Source organism: Scyliorhinus canicula, chromosome 15 (assembly GCF_902713615.1).
Source record: "Scyliorhinus canicula chromosome 15, sScyCan1.1, whole genome shotgun sequence".
Lineage (NCBI taxonomy): Eukaryota > Metazoa > Chordata > Chondrichthyes > Carcharhiniformes > Scyliorhinidae > Scyliorhinus > Scyliorhinus canicula.
Genome location: NC_052160.1, coordinates 13732654 through 13747475, shown reverse-complemented (window position 1 = coordinate 13747475; position 14822 = coordinate 13732654). Strand labels below are relative to the sequence as shown.

At 42.4% G+C, this 14822-nt stretch overlaps 1 protein-coding gene across 5 annotated transcripts in view; it reads left to right on the top strand.

Moving 5' to 3' along the window:
- Positions 1 to 14822, top strand: part of zc3h7a (zinc finger CCCH-type containing 7A) — a 115691-nt gene that overhangs the window by 73475 nt on the left and 27394 nt on the right. For all 5 annotated transcript variants that reach the window (XM_038819672.1, XM_038819668.1, XM_038819669.1 and 2 more), the window contains exons 10-13: positions 1679 to 1898; positions 5085 to 5152; positions 11164 to 11347; positions 14134 to 14295. In XM_038819672.1, coding sequence (XP_038675600.1) covers positions 1679 to 1898; positions 5085 to 5152; positions 11164 to 11347; positions 14134 to 14295 — 634 coding nt within the window. The remainder of the gene's footprint in view (positions 1 to 1678; positions 1899 to 5084; positions 5153 to 11163; positions 11348 to 14133; positions 14296 to 14822) is intronic.

The window sequence follows — 14822 nt, the reverse complement described above, 5'->3', positions numbered from 1 at the left end:
TAGGACTTTAAGAAATAATTTGATTTAATCCACCTGTTTCTGCTTTCTGATATATTGTTTGGAGTACAGAATCTGGTATCACATGTAGGTGACAAATTGGTTGGCCAAGCTTAATTTAGGTGGTGAAGTGAAATGAAAGTCCTCGGGGACTGCAGGTTGCTTCCCCCCCATTTGGGAGAGAGCTGACTGGTGGTGATTTTAACCTGAAGGTCACCGCACTTGGGACAAGGTTGAGAAGGCAAGGGGCGCAATTCTCCACACTCATGACGGTGTGGAGAATAGCGGGGGTCGTAATTTTTTACGGCCACGCTAGTCCGACGCCCTCACGCTATTCTCTCCCCCCCCCCCCCACGCCCAACTCCCGACACGAATCGCTGCCGCCGTTTTTTTACGGCCAGCAGCGATTCTCAGCTGGCCGATGGGCCGAATTCCAAGCCCTTTACGTTTGTTTTTACGAACGGCAAACACACCTGGTCTGGCCGTTCGTAAAAACGGCCGTAAAGTCCCGATCTTGGCAACCATGGCACCGATTGGCACGGCAGTACCAGCGGGTCCGATTCCCGCGCACTCTTTGTCCTTCCGCCGCCCCGCTGTATCACTTCGCGGGGCGGCTGAGGGGCATCCCGGCCCGCGCATGTGCGGGTTTCGCGCAAATGCGCGATGACGTCATCCGCGCATGCGCGGGTTGGAGTCTTCCAATCCGCGCATGCGCGGCTGACGTCATGTGACGCGTCAGCCGGCGCAAACTCGGGCAAGCGGGCTTAACGAAATTCGTTAAGCCCGCGATGCCGGAGTTCACGGCCGCGGCATACTAGCCCCGACCGGGGACCAGAATCGGTTCCCGGTCGGGGAGGGGGAGGCTGGCGTCAAACCCGCCCGGTTTTGACGCCAGCCTTACGATTTCTCCCTGTCTGGGAGAATCGCGCCCAAGGTCTTTGTGGATAACCGCAGCCAATATGAGAATTGCTAGCATCACTCTGCATCACAAACCAGCCATCCAATCCACTGAGATAACTTTTAATTTGAGGGACCGGGGGGGGGGGGGATTTCCATTAACTTAATGTTCATGGAGTCAAAAATGTATACAAAATGTTAGTTTTGCTCCGTTGATTTTATATTTGCCTCCTGAGTGGGAACATTGTGAGTTTGGGTCCAGCAAACAACAACCACTTAGCGCAGAACTGAGGGTGTGCTACATGATTGGAAGCACAGTCTTTTGGTTGAAGTTTTAAACCAATGTGCAGTCTGCCTGGCTAAATGAAGATATACACCTCATGTCATTATTGGAAGAAGAGCCGGACGGGTTCTCCTGGCCAACAGCCATCTCACAACCAACACGAGTCATAAAGTTGATGCAACAATCAGATCAGCCATGGTCTTGTTGAATGGTAGAACAGACTCGAAGGACCGAGTGGCCTCCTGCTCCTAATGCGTATGTTCGTATGTACAAAAAAAAACAGGTTGTTTGATCATTGATTTGCAGTTCACTGGCTCGTGACATGTGGAATTAGCTGTGATATTTATGTAACTAACTGTGGCTATGTTTCAAAAATAATCTATTGGCTGTGAAATGCATTGAGTTGTACATAAGCAATATATCAGTGCACGTTCTTTCTTTAACTACATTTTTATTTTGTGCCATGATTAAAACTGATTTGTTTTACTCCTTTAATTGCAGAAGCCCATGAATCTTACAGGAAGTATTTCTTCTAGTATGCCTTCCAGTATTCCTTGTCCCAGTTCTGTCTTAGTGCCATCATCCCAAGTTACAACTAATAGTATTCCTTCGGTGACTCTGCCATCAGTGTATTCATTATCTATGAATATGCTATCCTACGACACTTTTGGTTCCAGAATGGATTCTTTAGATTCTCTACCTATTATGGAATCCCAGCGAGGTAAGAATTGTTCATTAATTACACAACCAAATGTGTTAAATGCAATGAACTTCTATGTTTCAATGTTAAATAAATTGTAGTCCCCATTCATAGGAAACATTTTTCTGCCCTGTTGAGATTCCTATGGACCCAAATAGGTGAGTTGCTACTCGCACATTTGTAACATTGCTGTTTTGCATGAGGAGGCTTCAAATGTGTCCTAGCTCCCTCAATGTTGGGAACTTCTCTCAACTGAGAACCCATCCCCTGAGATCAGGAAGTTGCCAAGTGGTGACTAATTTACATTGTTTTGTCGCAGGAGTCTTGAAGTGAATTTGGCTGCGAGGGCAGTAATAGAAACAAGGCTTTTGGAATGACGGGACAGAAATGTGACAAAGCTAGTGAGTAGTCCTCAAAGAGATGATAATGCCACAAAATTGAAGGGCTTGTGCACACAAAGCATAACCCCTTCCCCCACGTTACATTGTACAAAATAAATAACATCCCTTTTTTCAAACTCATTCCCCCCCCCCCCCCCCCCCCCCCCCCCCCCCCTCTCCCTCCTCCCCTGCAGCCTACAATATGGAAGTTCCAGGGTCTGGAGTTCGCAAAAAAGTTGCTTTGTAATTGATCCTGGAACTTCCTCTGCCACAGTGCTGTTAGGGAGGCAGTTCCAGGAATTTGACCCAGCGACAATGAAGGAACGGTCACATATTTCCGAGTCACGATGATGAATAACTTGGAGTGTGGGTCTTCCAGGTAGTGGTGTTCCCATGTGGCTGCTGTCCTTGTCCTTCTGGGGTCCTCGCACCGATCCCTGTGGCATCCCACTAATCACTGCCTGCATTTGGAAAAAGACCTGTTAATTCCTACTCTTTGTTTCCTGGCTGCCAACTAGTTTTCCATCCATCTCAATCCACTACCCCTCATCCCATGCACTTTGATTTTGCCCTGGCTCCTTGATAGGTCAAATGCTACCTTGATGTCCTGGGCAGTTGTTCTCCCCTCACCCGATGGGCCAGTTTTGGCTCCAGTTAATGGCCCAAATCTTTCAAGGAATGGTAATCGCTGTCGGGATGCCACTCCACTCCTGCTTTCCTGTGTTTTGGGGCGAGGTGGGGAGGTAGTATACGCTGAAAAGCTTTGGCACAATTAAAAAGATTTTCAGTGTGTGAGTGAATGGATGAGTGATAATCCAGAGACTGGGAGATCTGGCCCAATGTTTCAGGTCAATGACCTTTCATCAGCAATGAAAGATGATAAAAGCTGTAACAGGTATTCAGCAAGTACACAAACGGGGAAAGGTGGGCGTGTGGGTGGGGAGTGGAACAAGTGGAACACAATGTGATCGCGTGGAACAGAACACAATGTGATTGCGTGGAAGGCAAGAGAAATTAAATGTCAAAGAGGATGATGTGATCAGGCTAAAAAAAAATAGTAATGGGACAAATAAATAAACGAAAGGTACTCGTCCCATTATCATCAGCTTTTGCCTTGCACCTTGATCTATTTTGACATTTCATCTTCCTTTGACCTAATCACAGATCTCTTTCCCCCACCCTCACACACACATACCAGGCTGTGTACCTGCTATGGCTCTTAACGTTTTTCAGTTCTGATGGATGGTCATCGACTTGAAATGTTATCTTTGCTTCTCTCTCCACAGATGCTGCCAGCATTTTCTGTGTTAACTTGTGATTTCCGGCGTCTACGGTATTTTGCTTTTGCATGAGGAATTTACAAAATTGATGTTTTCCCCATGGAGTGTGTTATGGGCTAGGGCTTAGAAACTACAAAGTATATTAGTATATTATGAAGTCCACCTGACCTACAACCTTTATGTTGAATTTGGCTAGGATGAGCACAAGAGCCTTCCCATCAGGTGTGATTCAACAGTCTTCCTGGACACTTGAATCAAAACAAGCTTTATTCTAAGATAGAACATAGAACAGTACAGCACAGAACAGGCCCTTCGGCCCTCGATGTTTTGCCGAGCAATGATCACCCTACTTAACCACGTAACCCGTATACCCGTAACCCAACAATCCCCCCCCATTAACCTTACACTACGGGCAATTTAGCATGGCCAATCCACCTAACCCGCACATCTTTGGACTGAGCAAGATCTTGGTTAACATATATATAATTAAACAAACAGCAAGACTTTTTATCAATTACAAACATAAAGTCACCCCACAGCTACAATAATCTGTATAACACTTAATGAATTCCCCCTTAACTGTTCCAATACAAAAACAAAATCCCATGAACCAAAAACCCCTTTTCAAGGGCGTGGCCCAGCACTCTGCATTCTCACTTGAATAAGACTGGCTTTCCCTGAGATTCTGACCACGTCTCACCAGCAGGTTTAAACCCTTCCAGAAAGCAATTATATTTCCAAAGCCACCACCAAGGTGATTTTTCCTGGAACAGATATTTAAAATGAAAATAGAGAGAGACAGGACAAAACACTTATCTTCTCTGTCTGTAATCCACAGCTGTCAAAACTGAAAACGAAAGTAAAATAAACCTCACAGACACAGCTCAGCTCCACCCACAAAATGACATCACTGAAACCATGTGATAAGACAAGAACCTTTCTTAAAGGGACACTCACATGATAAGTGTTTCCATTATAAAGAACAGAGGGGGTGAATACTGGCTGGCCGGAGAGTAATTCTGGAATGAGGCAACCTTGGAACAATTACATTTCCAGCTTGAAAATGTGCTTTCCTGACTTTGGTCAATTCGGAGCAGTCTCTCAACAATTCTGAAGTTCACTATTTACTATGAAGGCACTTGGCAATGTTCCTTTTTTAATGGCTTAAGTGGGGAAGTTGACAAAGGCTGATGACCTGTTTTACGGTTCTATTATCTTTGAAAAACATTAACACATTTTTTTTTAAATCAAGGAAGAAGATTTAATTCCCCCTCCCTCTGCCATGTAAAGCGGGAATAGTTAGAACAAAAGTTACTGCCATGTGCTTTTCCTTCCTTAAAGCCCCTTATTTGTTGAGAATAACTCTTTAAACAAGGAATTGAAGACCACCATTTGCTATGCTGGACCGTGACACTAACTTTTTGTTTTCTAATGCTTCTGCATTTTGCTGAAATTGGCACTTTAAGGCACGGCATTGGTTGTAAGCAAAGCTGAAGATGTTAACCCATCAGTATTTTCACATGTTGTTGTACTTTTCTCTTTGGAAGGGAAACCTCCAGGTCTTGGAATCGGGGCTGGAGTACAAGGACATAGTAGCAGCACTTCTTATCTCCCTGTGAGTAAATGTGTAATTCGCACTAATCTTTTAACAGGTTTATGGTAAAACATGCTGAGGTTTGATGGTTCAGATAGAGCACAGGATCTGCCAAGCACCACAGGTAAAATATCAGGGAAATTTAATGAGAGGAAGGAAGAGTGAACCGGAAATTGTCGGATCCTCGCCAACATTTTACTCTCTCCAGTAATCGGAACTTTTATGTCTGTCTGTAATCTTGTTACGACTTCCTGGCTTAAGTTTATGCAGTTCTTGTGTTTTTCTGCCTTTGATTACCTCAGCAATCAAATTGGCACAAAGCTTTTCTGATTGATAAAACACAGAAGAATTAAAACAGCATTTTTATTAATCATATTGAAGAAACTTGTTCTCCGTCGGCAACTCCCCCCCCCCCCCCCCCCCAAGAAATAAGATTGGTTCCAAAGTAAATGCAAGTAAAAGGGATGTGGCAAAAACTGGATATCCTTGAATGAGGAGAAAGTTTCAAAGTAAATTAAACTTCCAAAGAGGCGCATAACAAACTTCGATCTAATCACGAAAGAAAATTAAGTGGAATATTGGAAATCAATGGGGCGCAGCAGAATCTAGGCTAAGTGAAGGCGCAATGAAGACCGTGCAAGGTCACAAAGTCAAATCAAAGATTTTGCACTCAATCTGTGGAAAGTACCAAAATGGCTAACAAGGACTAACTTCAGGAGAGACAGCGTAGAAAGGTTAAATTTAATTTGACATCTATTTGTCGAACTTATTAATGTGGAAAAATTAGAACACGTTGGGGTGGAGAAAAAGGAAAGGAAATATACCTTAAATGCATGAAAACTTTAACGGAGTAGAGAAACTAAGAAACTGGGGGTTTCAAAAGTGAGATGACAAGCTGATAATGTTAATAAAAAACATTATTCAGCCAATTTTGTGTCCACGTTGCTTATGTTCCTTTTTATTCCATAAGCTAACTTTTCTCAAGGGTGTTGAGGGGCACTGTATCGAATGCCTTCTGAAAGTTCATGTGCAAAACTGCAATACCCTCATTGACCCTTTCTGTTAAATCCTGCAAGTTAGTTAAACACAATTTCCTCTTTAGAAATCCATGCTGGCTCTTCCTAATCAGCCTACATTTGTCGGCGTGACTCCCAATAATTGATTCTAGAAGTTTGCTCATGACTGTAATTGCTGGGGCTACCCATGAAAAATCTTGGAACCAGGGCGGAACATTTGCAATTCTCCAACCCTCTAAATAGGGGCTTAGAATGCAAAATCAAAGACCGAATGGTACGCCCATACAAATCATTGATAGGATCACTTGTAGAATATTGTCCAGTTTTGCTCCTATTTTCAGACGGTTGTCCAGGCAGCGCAAAGGATGCAGCAGAGGTTCACTTCAGTACCAGGGATGCATTTTTAGTTATGAAGAGACAGTAGAACCATTTGGTGATTTTAATCAGTGCAGGGAGGAGATAATTGGGCTACGCTTTAGGTGCAGCGACGAAGCAATAGCACGCTGTTAACCTCAAAGAAAACTCCCCACAGGATCCAGCGATCTCTTGTGGCGTGGACTTCCCCTTTCCCGATTTGCAGTTTGAATCTGACAGCAAGCGAGAGAACCTCCCAGTGCACAGCAACAGTGTCAGTACGCAGGGTAGTGGGTCACAGGCAGCAAACCAGGCGGTTAAAAGCATTTTATCCATTGCGTTTTTAATTTAAGCTTTAAAATGGTGGAATAAATGTTTATAATTGGATCTAGAGGATAAAATATGATATAAACAAACTATCCAACAGATTTGAGGTGCTTGCCACCTATATGGATGAAAGTGCGGGTTGCAGGGTGGATGAGCATTCAAGTGGAGAGTGGCATGAGGGGACAATATAGTCAGGGGACACAGTTCATTGCAGCTGAGAGCGAGAGTTCAGAAGGCTGTGTTGCTTGCCCAATGCCAGGGTCTGGAATATCTGCTCTGGACTGGAGAGAAACTTGGGAGTCGGAGGGGGGAGGATTCAGTGGTTAGGGTCCATGTACGTATCAACAATATACATAGGACTAGGAAAAAGTTTCTACTTGGCGAGTGAGGGCAGTTGGGGGATAAATTTAAAAAGCAGAATCTCGAAGGTAATAATCTCTAGATTATTACTTGGGTCACAAGCAAATTGGCACAGTTAAATAAGATTAGGGAGTTGAATGTGTGGCAGAAAGATTGAAGTGCGAGAAATGGGTTTTGATTCACTGGTGCTGGCACCAGTACTGAGGAAAGTGGGAGCTGTACCTTAGGGTTAGTCTTCACCAGAGCTGCTCTGAGATCAGTGATCTGGTGAGTTGTATAATTAGGGGAGTAAAGAGGACTTTAAACTAAATAGTGAGGGCAAGGGATCAAGTGTGGGCAAATATCAATTGTAGAGGGAACGCAGGGCAAGAGAGCAAGGTAGCAATAAGAGAAATGATAATCATAGAATCTGTACAATGTAGAAGAAGGCCATTCAGCCTATTGAGTCTGTCACCCCGTCCTAACCCCGTAACATCTTTGGACTGTGGGAGAAAACCAAAGCACCCAGAGGAAACCCATGCAGACACGGGTAGAAAGTGCAAACTCCACACAGTTACCCAAGGTCGGAATGGAACCCAGGTCCCTGGCGCTGTGAGACAGCAGTGCTAACCACTGTGTCACCGTGCCATGAGCACAACAGGAAGGAAAGGCGCGTACAAACTTGAGTGTGCCAGCAGATGAGGACAGAGATGGCAAAAAGGCAGAGTTAAAGCCTCTGTATCTCAATGCAAATAACATTTGGTTAATAAAGCAGATGAATTGACAGTTTAAATAGAAATAAATTTGTATGATCGAACAGCTATTACAGAGACATGGCTGTAAGAGGATATGCTGGGTTCTGAATGTTCGAGGATGCATGTCATTTCAGAAGACAGGAATCATGGAAAAGGTGGCTCTTAATTAAGGGGGACAATAGAGAGAGATGAACTTGGCTCCAAAGGTCAAGATAGAGATTCAATTTGGGTTGAGATAATAAATGGTAAATTCACTTGTAGGAAACGTTTTTAGGCCTCTTGACAATAGCGACTCTCGAGGAAGGAGTATAAAGGAGGAAACAATGAGGGCTCGTGAGAAAGGCACAGCGCTAATTATAGGTGATTTTAATTTACATATAGATCGGACAAATCAGATTGGCAGAGATAGCCTGGAAGATGAGTTCATAGTGTTTTCAGAACAATTTCTTTGAGCAACAAGTGCTAGAGCAAAGCAGAGAGCAGGCTATTCTAGATTTGTTCATGTGCAACGAGACAGGATTAATTAGCTCATCGTCAAGGCACTCCTCCATAGCAGTTACCATAACATGATTGAATTTCACATTCACTTTGAGGGGGCGAAGGGTGGGTCAAGGACTAGCGTTTTGAACTTAAACAGCATTTATGACGGGGTGAAGACAGCCGGCTAAAGTGAACTGGGAAATTAGGTTAAAGAATAAGTCAGCAGATATGCAGTGGCAGACATTCAAGGAGATATTTCATAACCATAATGTCATCCAGTGAGGAAAGCATAACTCTAGGGAAAGGATGTACAAATGTGGCTAACCAAGGAAATTAAATATGGTACTAAATTGAAAGAAAAGGCCTGTGATTCTACAAAGATTAGCGCAGATTAGACATAATATAAAAAACAGCAAAGAATGACTTTTAAAAAAGAAAAGAGAAATTAAAGTATGAGAGAAAGGTAGCTAGGAATATGAAATCAGATAGTAGGAGTTTCTACAGATATTAAAGAAGGGAAAAGAGTAAGTGAAGTGAATGTCCCACCTTGACAGAGTGAGTCTGGGGAATTAATAATGGAAAATAAGGAAATGGTGGATGAATTGAATAGAAAGTTTGCATCTGTCCTCACTGTAGAGGATATAACTAACATCCCAGAAATAAGTGTGCATCAAGAGGTGAAAGTGAGGGAGGAACATGAAGCAGTTTCCAGGGAAAAAGTACTAAGGAAACTAAAAGCTGACCTGTTGCCTATCCAGATGTCCTTCATCCTATTGTCTTAACAGAAGTAACTGCTGGGATAATAGTTTTAGATTTCCTAGATTTTGGAAAAATTGCATCAGATTGGAAAGTAGCAAGCAATTTGGACAAAGGGGAACCTGTGGACGTGGTGTACTTAGATTTCCAGAAGGTATTGACAAGGTATCACATCAGAGGTTACTATGCAAAATAAGATCTCATGGTATAGTGGGTAATGAATGAGAATGGAGAGAGGATTGGCTAGCTATCAGGAAAAAGATGGGCCATGTTTCGGTTGGCAAGATTTGACAATTGGAGTGCCACAGGGATCGCTGGTGGTACCGTTGCTATTTACAATCTATATTAATGACTTGGATGGCGGGATCAAAGATATGATTTGCTGATGACACGAAAGTAGGTAATAGAATAAGCTGTGAAGCAGTCACGAGTCTGCGAAGGGACATGGATCGGGCAAAAATTAGGAGATGGAGTAAATTGTGGGAAATGTGAACTTGTCCACTTTGGCAGGAAGAATATTATTTAAATAGGGAAAGATTGTAGAACATTTGTAGAGATTAGAGTGGCACCGTGGTTAACAATGTTGCATCACAGCGTCAGGGATCCGGGTTCGATTCCGACCTTGGGTCACTGTCTGTGCGGAGTCTGCACGTTCTCCCCGTGTCTGCGTGGGTTTGCTCCGGGTGCTCCGGTTTCCTCCCACAGTCCAAAGATGTGCAGGTTAGGTGGGGGCCGTGCTAAATTGCCCCTTTGTCTCCAAACGTTAATTGGGATCACGGGGATAGGACGAGGGAATGGCCGTGGATGATGTGCTCTTTCAGAGAGTCAGTGCAAACTCGATGGGCCGAATGGCCTCCTGCACTGTAGGTATTCTATGATTCATACTCCATGGTATGGAGGAATCTAGGTACCCTGATACGTGAATCGCAATTTTAAAAAATAAATTTAGAGTCCCCAATTAATATTTTCCAATTAAGGGGAAATTTAACGTGGCCAATCCACCTACCCTGCCATCTTTTGGATATCATGCAAAGTGTTCATATTAGCAACTTATATGTCATGCTATTTAAGTGCATTTTATATTACCACAAATTTTTCTTAGAACTTGTGCAAATGTTTCAAGTTAAGAGGGAGGGGGGAGGGCGCAACATAAGTTTTAAAAACAAACAGGCCATTCATTTCTGTCAAAATGCCATGGATTAATTCATGGGGTAGTACAATTTACTTAATACTGCGCTGAAAATTGAAGTCCTGAATTTTTTTTTCTCCAAAACTAAAACAAGCAAGATCATTATCGGTTTCATCAACACCTAAGGTTGATACTCTGACGCCTCATAGCAAGCTTTTAAATGGGATTATTCCGATTGAACAAAGTAACGAACAATTAGACTGGAATTTTGTTCCTACGTTATTTATGCACATTATATCAAATTATCTCAAATAACTATACTCTGAAATTCTTTCGAGGCTTAGGCAGCTCGGTGGTGCACTGCTGCCTCACGGCACCGAGGTCCCAGGTTCGATCCCGGCCCAGTGTGGGGTTTGCACATTTTCCCCATGTTTGCGTGGGTTTCACCCCCACAACCCAAAGATGTGCAAGTTCGGTGGATTGGCAACCCTAAATTGCCCCTGAATTGGAAAAAATGAATTGGGTACTCTAAATTTATAAGAAAGAAAAATAAATTATTTTGAGGAATTCTACTTTGAATTTTTAAATGAAATAATTTGGAAGAGAATTGTCTATTCATCAAGCTGCTTTGTCTTTTTGAAAAAAAGCGTCAAAAATTAAGAGTTTAAGTCTTATTATAGTTTTGTTCAGTTTATAATGCTCCTCATTTGGCTGCCCAAGATCTATCACACCGGAACAGTGAAGTGCATCACCCGGTGCAAGGTTTCACAATTCAGATTATGGTGCTGACAGGTATTATGATTTTTCTGCTTTGCAATTTTCAGTGCACATCTAAAAATAGTTAGTGAACGTTTTCTGTATTTATTTTTCCTACAGCTAAATAGTACAAGCAGTCTGTTCAATAGTAACAGCAATATAGGAGTTATAGGTCAAAATGGAAGTGGCTTTGCAAGAGGAACAGAAATGGGAGCGAATGAATTATCCACACAAACACTAGGTAGAAATCCGCTGTCGGACACCCATGAATTTAAGCAGGCCTGTGTTTTGTGCTTTAAAATAGGTGAGAAAAATATAACTTGGTTATGTTCTACAAATTTTCATCTTATGAAATGACTATTACTGTAAGTGTAGTACTTACCGGTTCATGTCGCTCCACATATATTTGAACAAAAGGCTGTGTACGATAATTGCTCTACCAGCAGGCTGACATTTCGTAAGAACCAACGTGCTCAACTATGAATTCTCATTGGATTCAATTGAATAATGTATCTCTGGGAACAGTGGAGTTAAGTTATTTTTTTGCATTTTTGAAGTCTAATTTGAGATGAATGATTTCACACAATTCCTTATCTTAACTTTCAGTGTACTTTATGATGACAAGTCATACCATTGAAACTGCATGTGTATCTAACAAAAGAAAAGTTGCTGAGCTGCAGTCTTTTCCCCTGACTCATGTTCTTAGACAGGATCTAATGGCGATGATGAAAATGATTGAACCGTGACCATGAAAACTCTGTTCCAATACAGCTGGTGTTAAACGTAAAGAGCCAAGTATTTGACCAAGGTTTCTCACAAAGTGATGGTTCTTGAAGAGGCCAGGCAATATAAGTATTGGCTTCCATATATCGCACCCAATGGCCCGATGTTACGATCGCGCCCACTCTGAGACTGGAAATTCCCGCCTGTCCGTCAAGCTGTCTGTCCCGCTTGCGCCGATTTCTGTGGTGGGTGCGTTGGAAAATTTGCGCCCATGTCTCCCTTTTTTTAACCCTAGTTTTCAACGTGTTGATCCTAGTCCAAGTACGGTTGAACGGGCAAGTTGCTCCAGGACTTTTGTATTTGCGCCTTTTTTTTTTGATGGCCAAATTATTTGGAAAAAGATGCTGCATTAGCGTGGCACCAAACTTATGTTATATCATCCTCTATAAAAACAAAAGTGTGTTTGCTCTGAAGTGGTGGATATCTTTGATTACATGTGATAATTAAATCAGTAACATTATCACTGTTTAAAATCAAATTGTTATTCACAACCACATGTCCTACCCGTTTGCTATGGCAACAATATTTTTTTGTTCCATTCCCCATCCAGATTAGTTGGTCATTAGCTTGTTTATTTTTGCCAATGTTGAGTAATTTTTCGGAAAGTGCTCAAGATCATTATTTGTTCTACAGTTTTTAAGAAGTCCATTTTAACATGCCATTTTGAGTTATTATTATCATAGTTACATTTAATGTAACATAGTTACATTATCATTTGTACTTTGGATCAAACCCAATCAGCATTGTATGGTAATCCTGTTCTTTTAAATTCACAACAGCTTGCAATGTAGTTTCGTAGGATGCCTAAACAGCATTAGAGAGTTGAGACGCACTACATCCCAACAAGTTGGGGCTTTTCCTTTAACAAACATACAGTACCCAATTATTATTTTTGTTTTTCAATTGAGGGGCAATTTAGAGTGGCCGATAAACCTACCCAGCACATCTTTGGGTTGTGGGGGGAGACCCACGGCGACACGGGGAAATCTGCAAACTCCGCACGGACAGTTAACCGGAGTCGGGATTGAACCCAGGTCCTCAGCACCGTGATGCAACAGTGCTAACCATTGTGCCACCTAGTTGGGGCTTTTCAATCACATCGTAGCCATCCTTGCCTCCCCGATAGCTGATGTAATAATATAACTGGCATATAGAGACACAGGAGCAGTAGAAACTCTCCTTTCGGAATGCAAACACTGGCAGCCTTACTGTAAAAATGCTGGCAGCGAGAGATAGTAAAAATTGTTGCAAGGCGCATATAAAATGACGAAAGGACAAAATCAAAGCAAAACTATTACCTGCTAAGAAAGAAGGATCCAAAGTACATTTTTGAACAAATTATCCCATAGTGATAGTCGCTTGGTAATACAGAACTTGTTGTAAAAAGGGACATCCTGTCGAAGGTTTTCACCATGCACTCATCCAGACAAAATTGCAAGAATGCCAGACTTCAAAAGGAACAACTATTTAGATCGCATGAGAAAAGGATGCTGATTGGTTGGAAACTCTGGCCGACTGTTGCCATGGAGATATATCCTATATCCTTTTGAATTGATTAACTACTGTATTCAAAATGTTAATCTCTCATTCATTTAGTGCGAAGGGACCGATGCCATTCATAATATTACTCTGATGGCCACTTCTGACAAAGTTTGTCCACTATTTTGAGTTGGGCACAGCTAACTTATTTGTCAATCTATATGTAAAATTTTTGTCTTTTGTGTCTAATATGGTGACCTATATAGTTTGTCAGTTTGCCATGTAATGGAGCTCCATTAGCAGTGGCTAAACAGCAATGCAAATGAAGTAGCACTGTTGTTGCTGAAGATGGAGTAAATAATCAAGAGGTGGCTTTTGCCTAGTGCCTCTGGCCAGTGGTTGACATCCTGCACCATATATACCCATACGTACTTGCTGCTGAAGGGAATTTGTGTCTTCAGCCACTGATGCTCTTGCACCGGCCTGCCTCTGTTGTAGGTTTCTATTTGCAAGCTGGTAATATAGTATTGTAAATACTGGACTGTACAGACTTTCCCCCCCCCCCCCCCCCCCCCCCCCAAATTGCAAGATGGTATTGCGCGAGCTGAAAGGTCACTTTTCAACTTCGAAATAAGTGTACCAGTGTTAATTTTTGAAGGTGAAGTTTTAGAGTGGAATTATTTGGTTTGGAACTGCCCTGCAATATTAGTTGGTGTTTCTGCAAACCCAGAATATGGAATTGAGTTTACTATGTTGCAAGGCTGTGAGAGGTAATGTAGTTTTAAGGAATTGGTTCGTAATTCCACTGTTTCTACTGTTTTTTTTTAGATCCCAAAGGTTTGACATATACCTACAGCAGAGATGTGGAACATAAGTGTAAGAAGGATATTTTAATTGGTCGAATGAAGAACTCTGATGGTAGGTCCTGGAAGAAGATACGACCTAGACCTACAAAAAATCAGTATGTGGGACCATACTTCATATGTAAAGGTAAGACACTAAAGGGAATGAGTATCGTGCAACTTCTCTGGTGAAGGATCACCCACAACACCTTTTAGGCAGAGGGTCTCTAGTATCGTCATCCAGCAACATTTTAGGGACAACTATTCGTGCCCATGAATGGCATCTACTCCTTTTTTTTTAAATTTAGAGTACCCAATTCATTTTTTTAAGGGGCAATTTAGCATGGCCAATCCACCTAGCCTGCACATCTTTTGGGTTGTGGGGGCGAAACCCACGCAAACACGGGGAGAATGTGCAAACCCCACACAGACAGTGACCTAGAGCTTGGATCGAACCTGGGACTTTGGTGCCATGCGGCAACAGGGCTAACCCACTGCGCCACCATGCTGCCCTGTGTCTGCTCCTCTTGGTATTTCAGATTTGGGAGGCACTGCTTCTCCTACCTGCAATATTTGCCTTTACCTGGAATTTTTATCCTTTCTAGTCAGTCAGCATCACATATAGATTACATAGAATTTACAAAGCAGAAGGAGACCATTCAGCCCATCGAATCA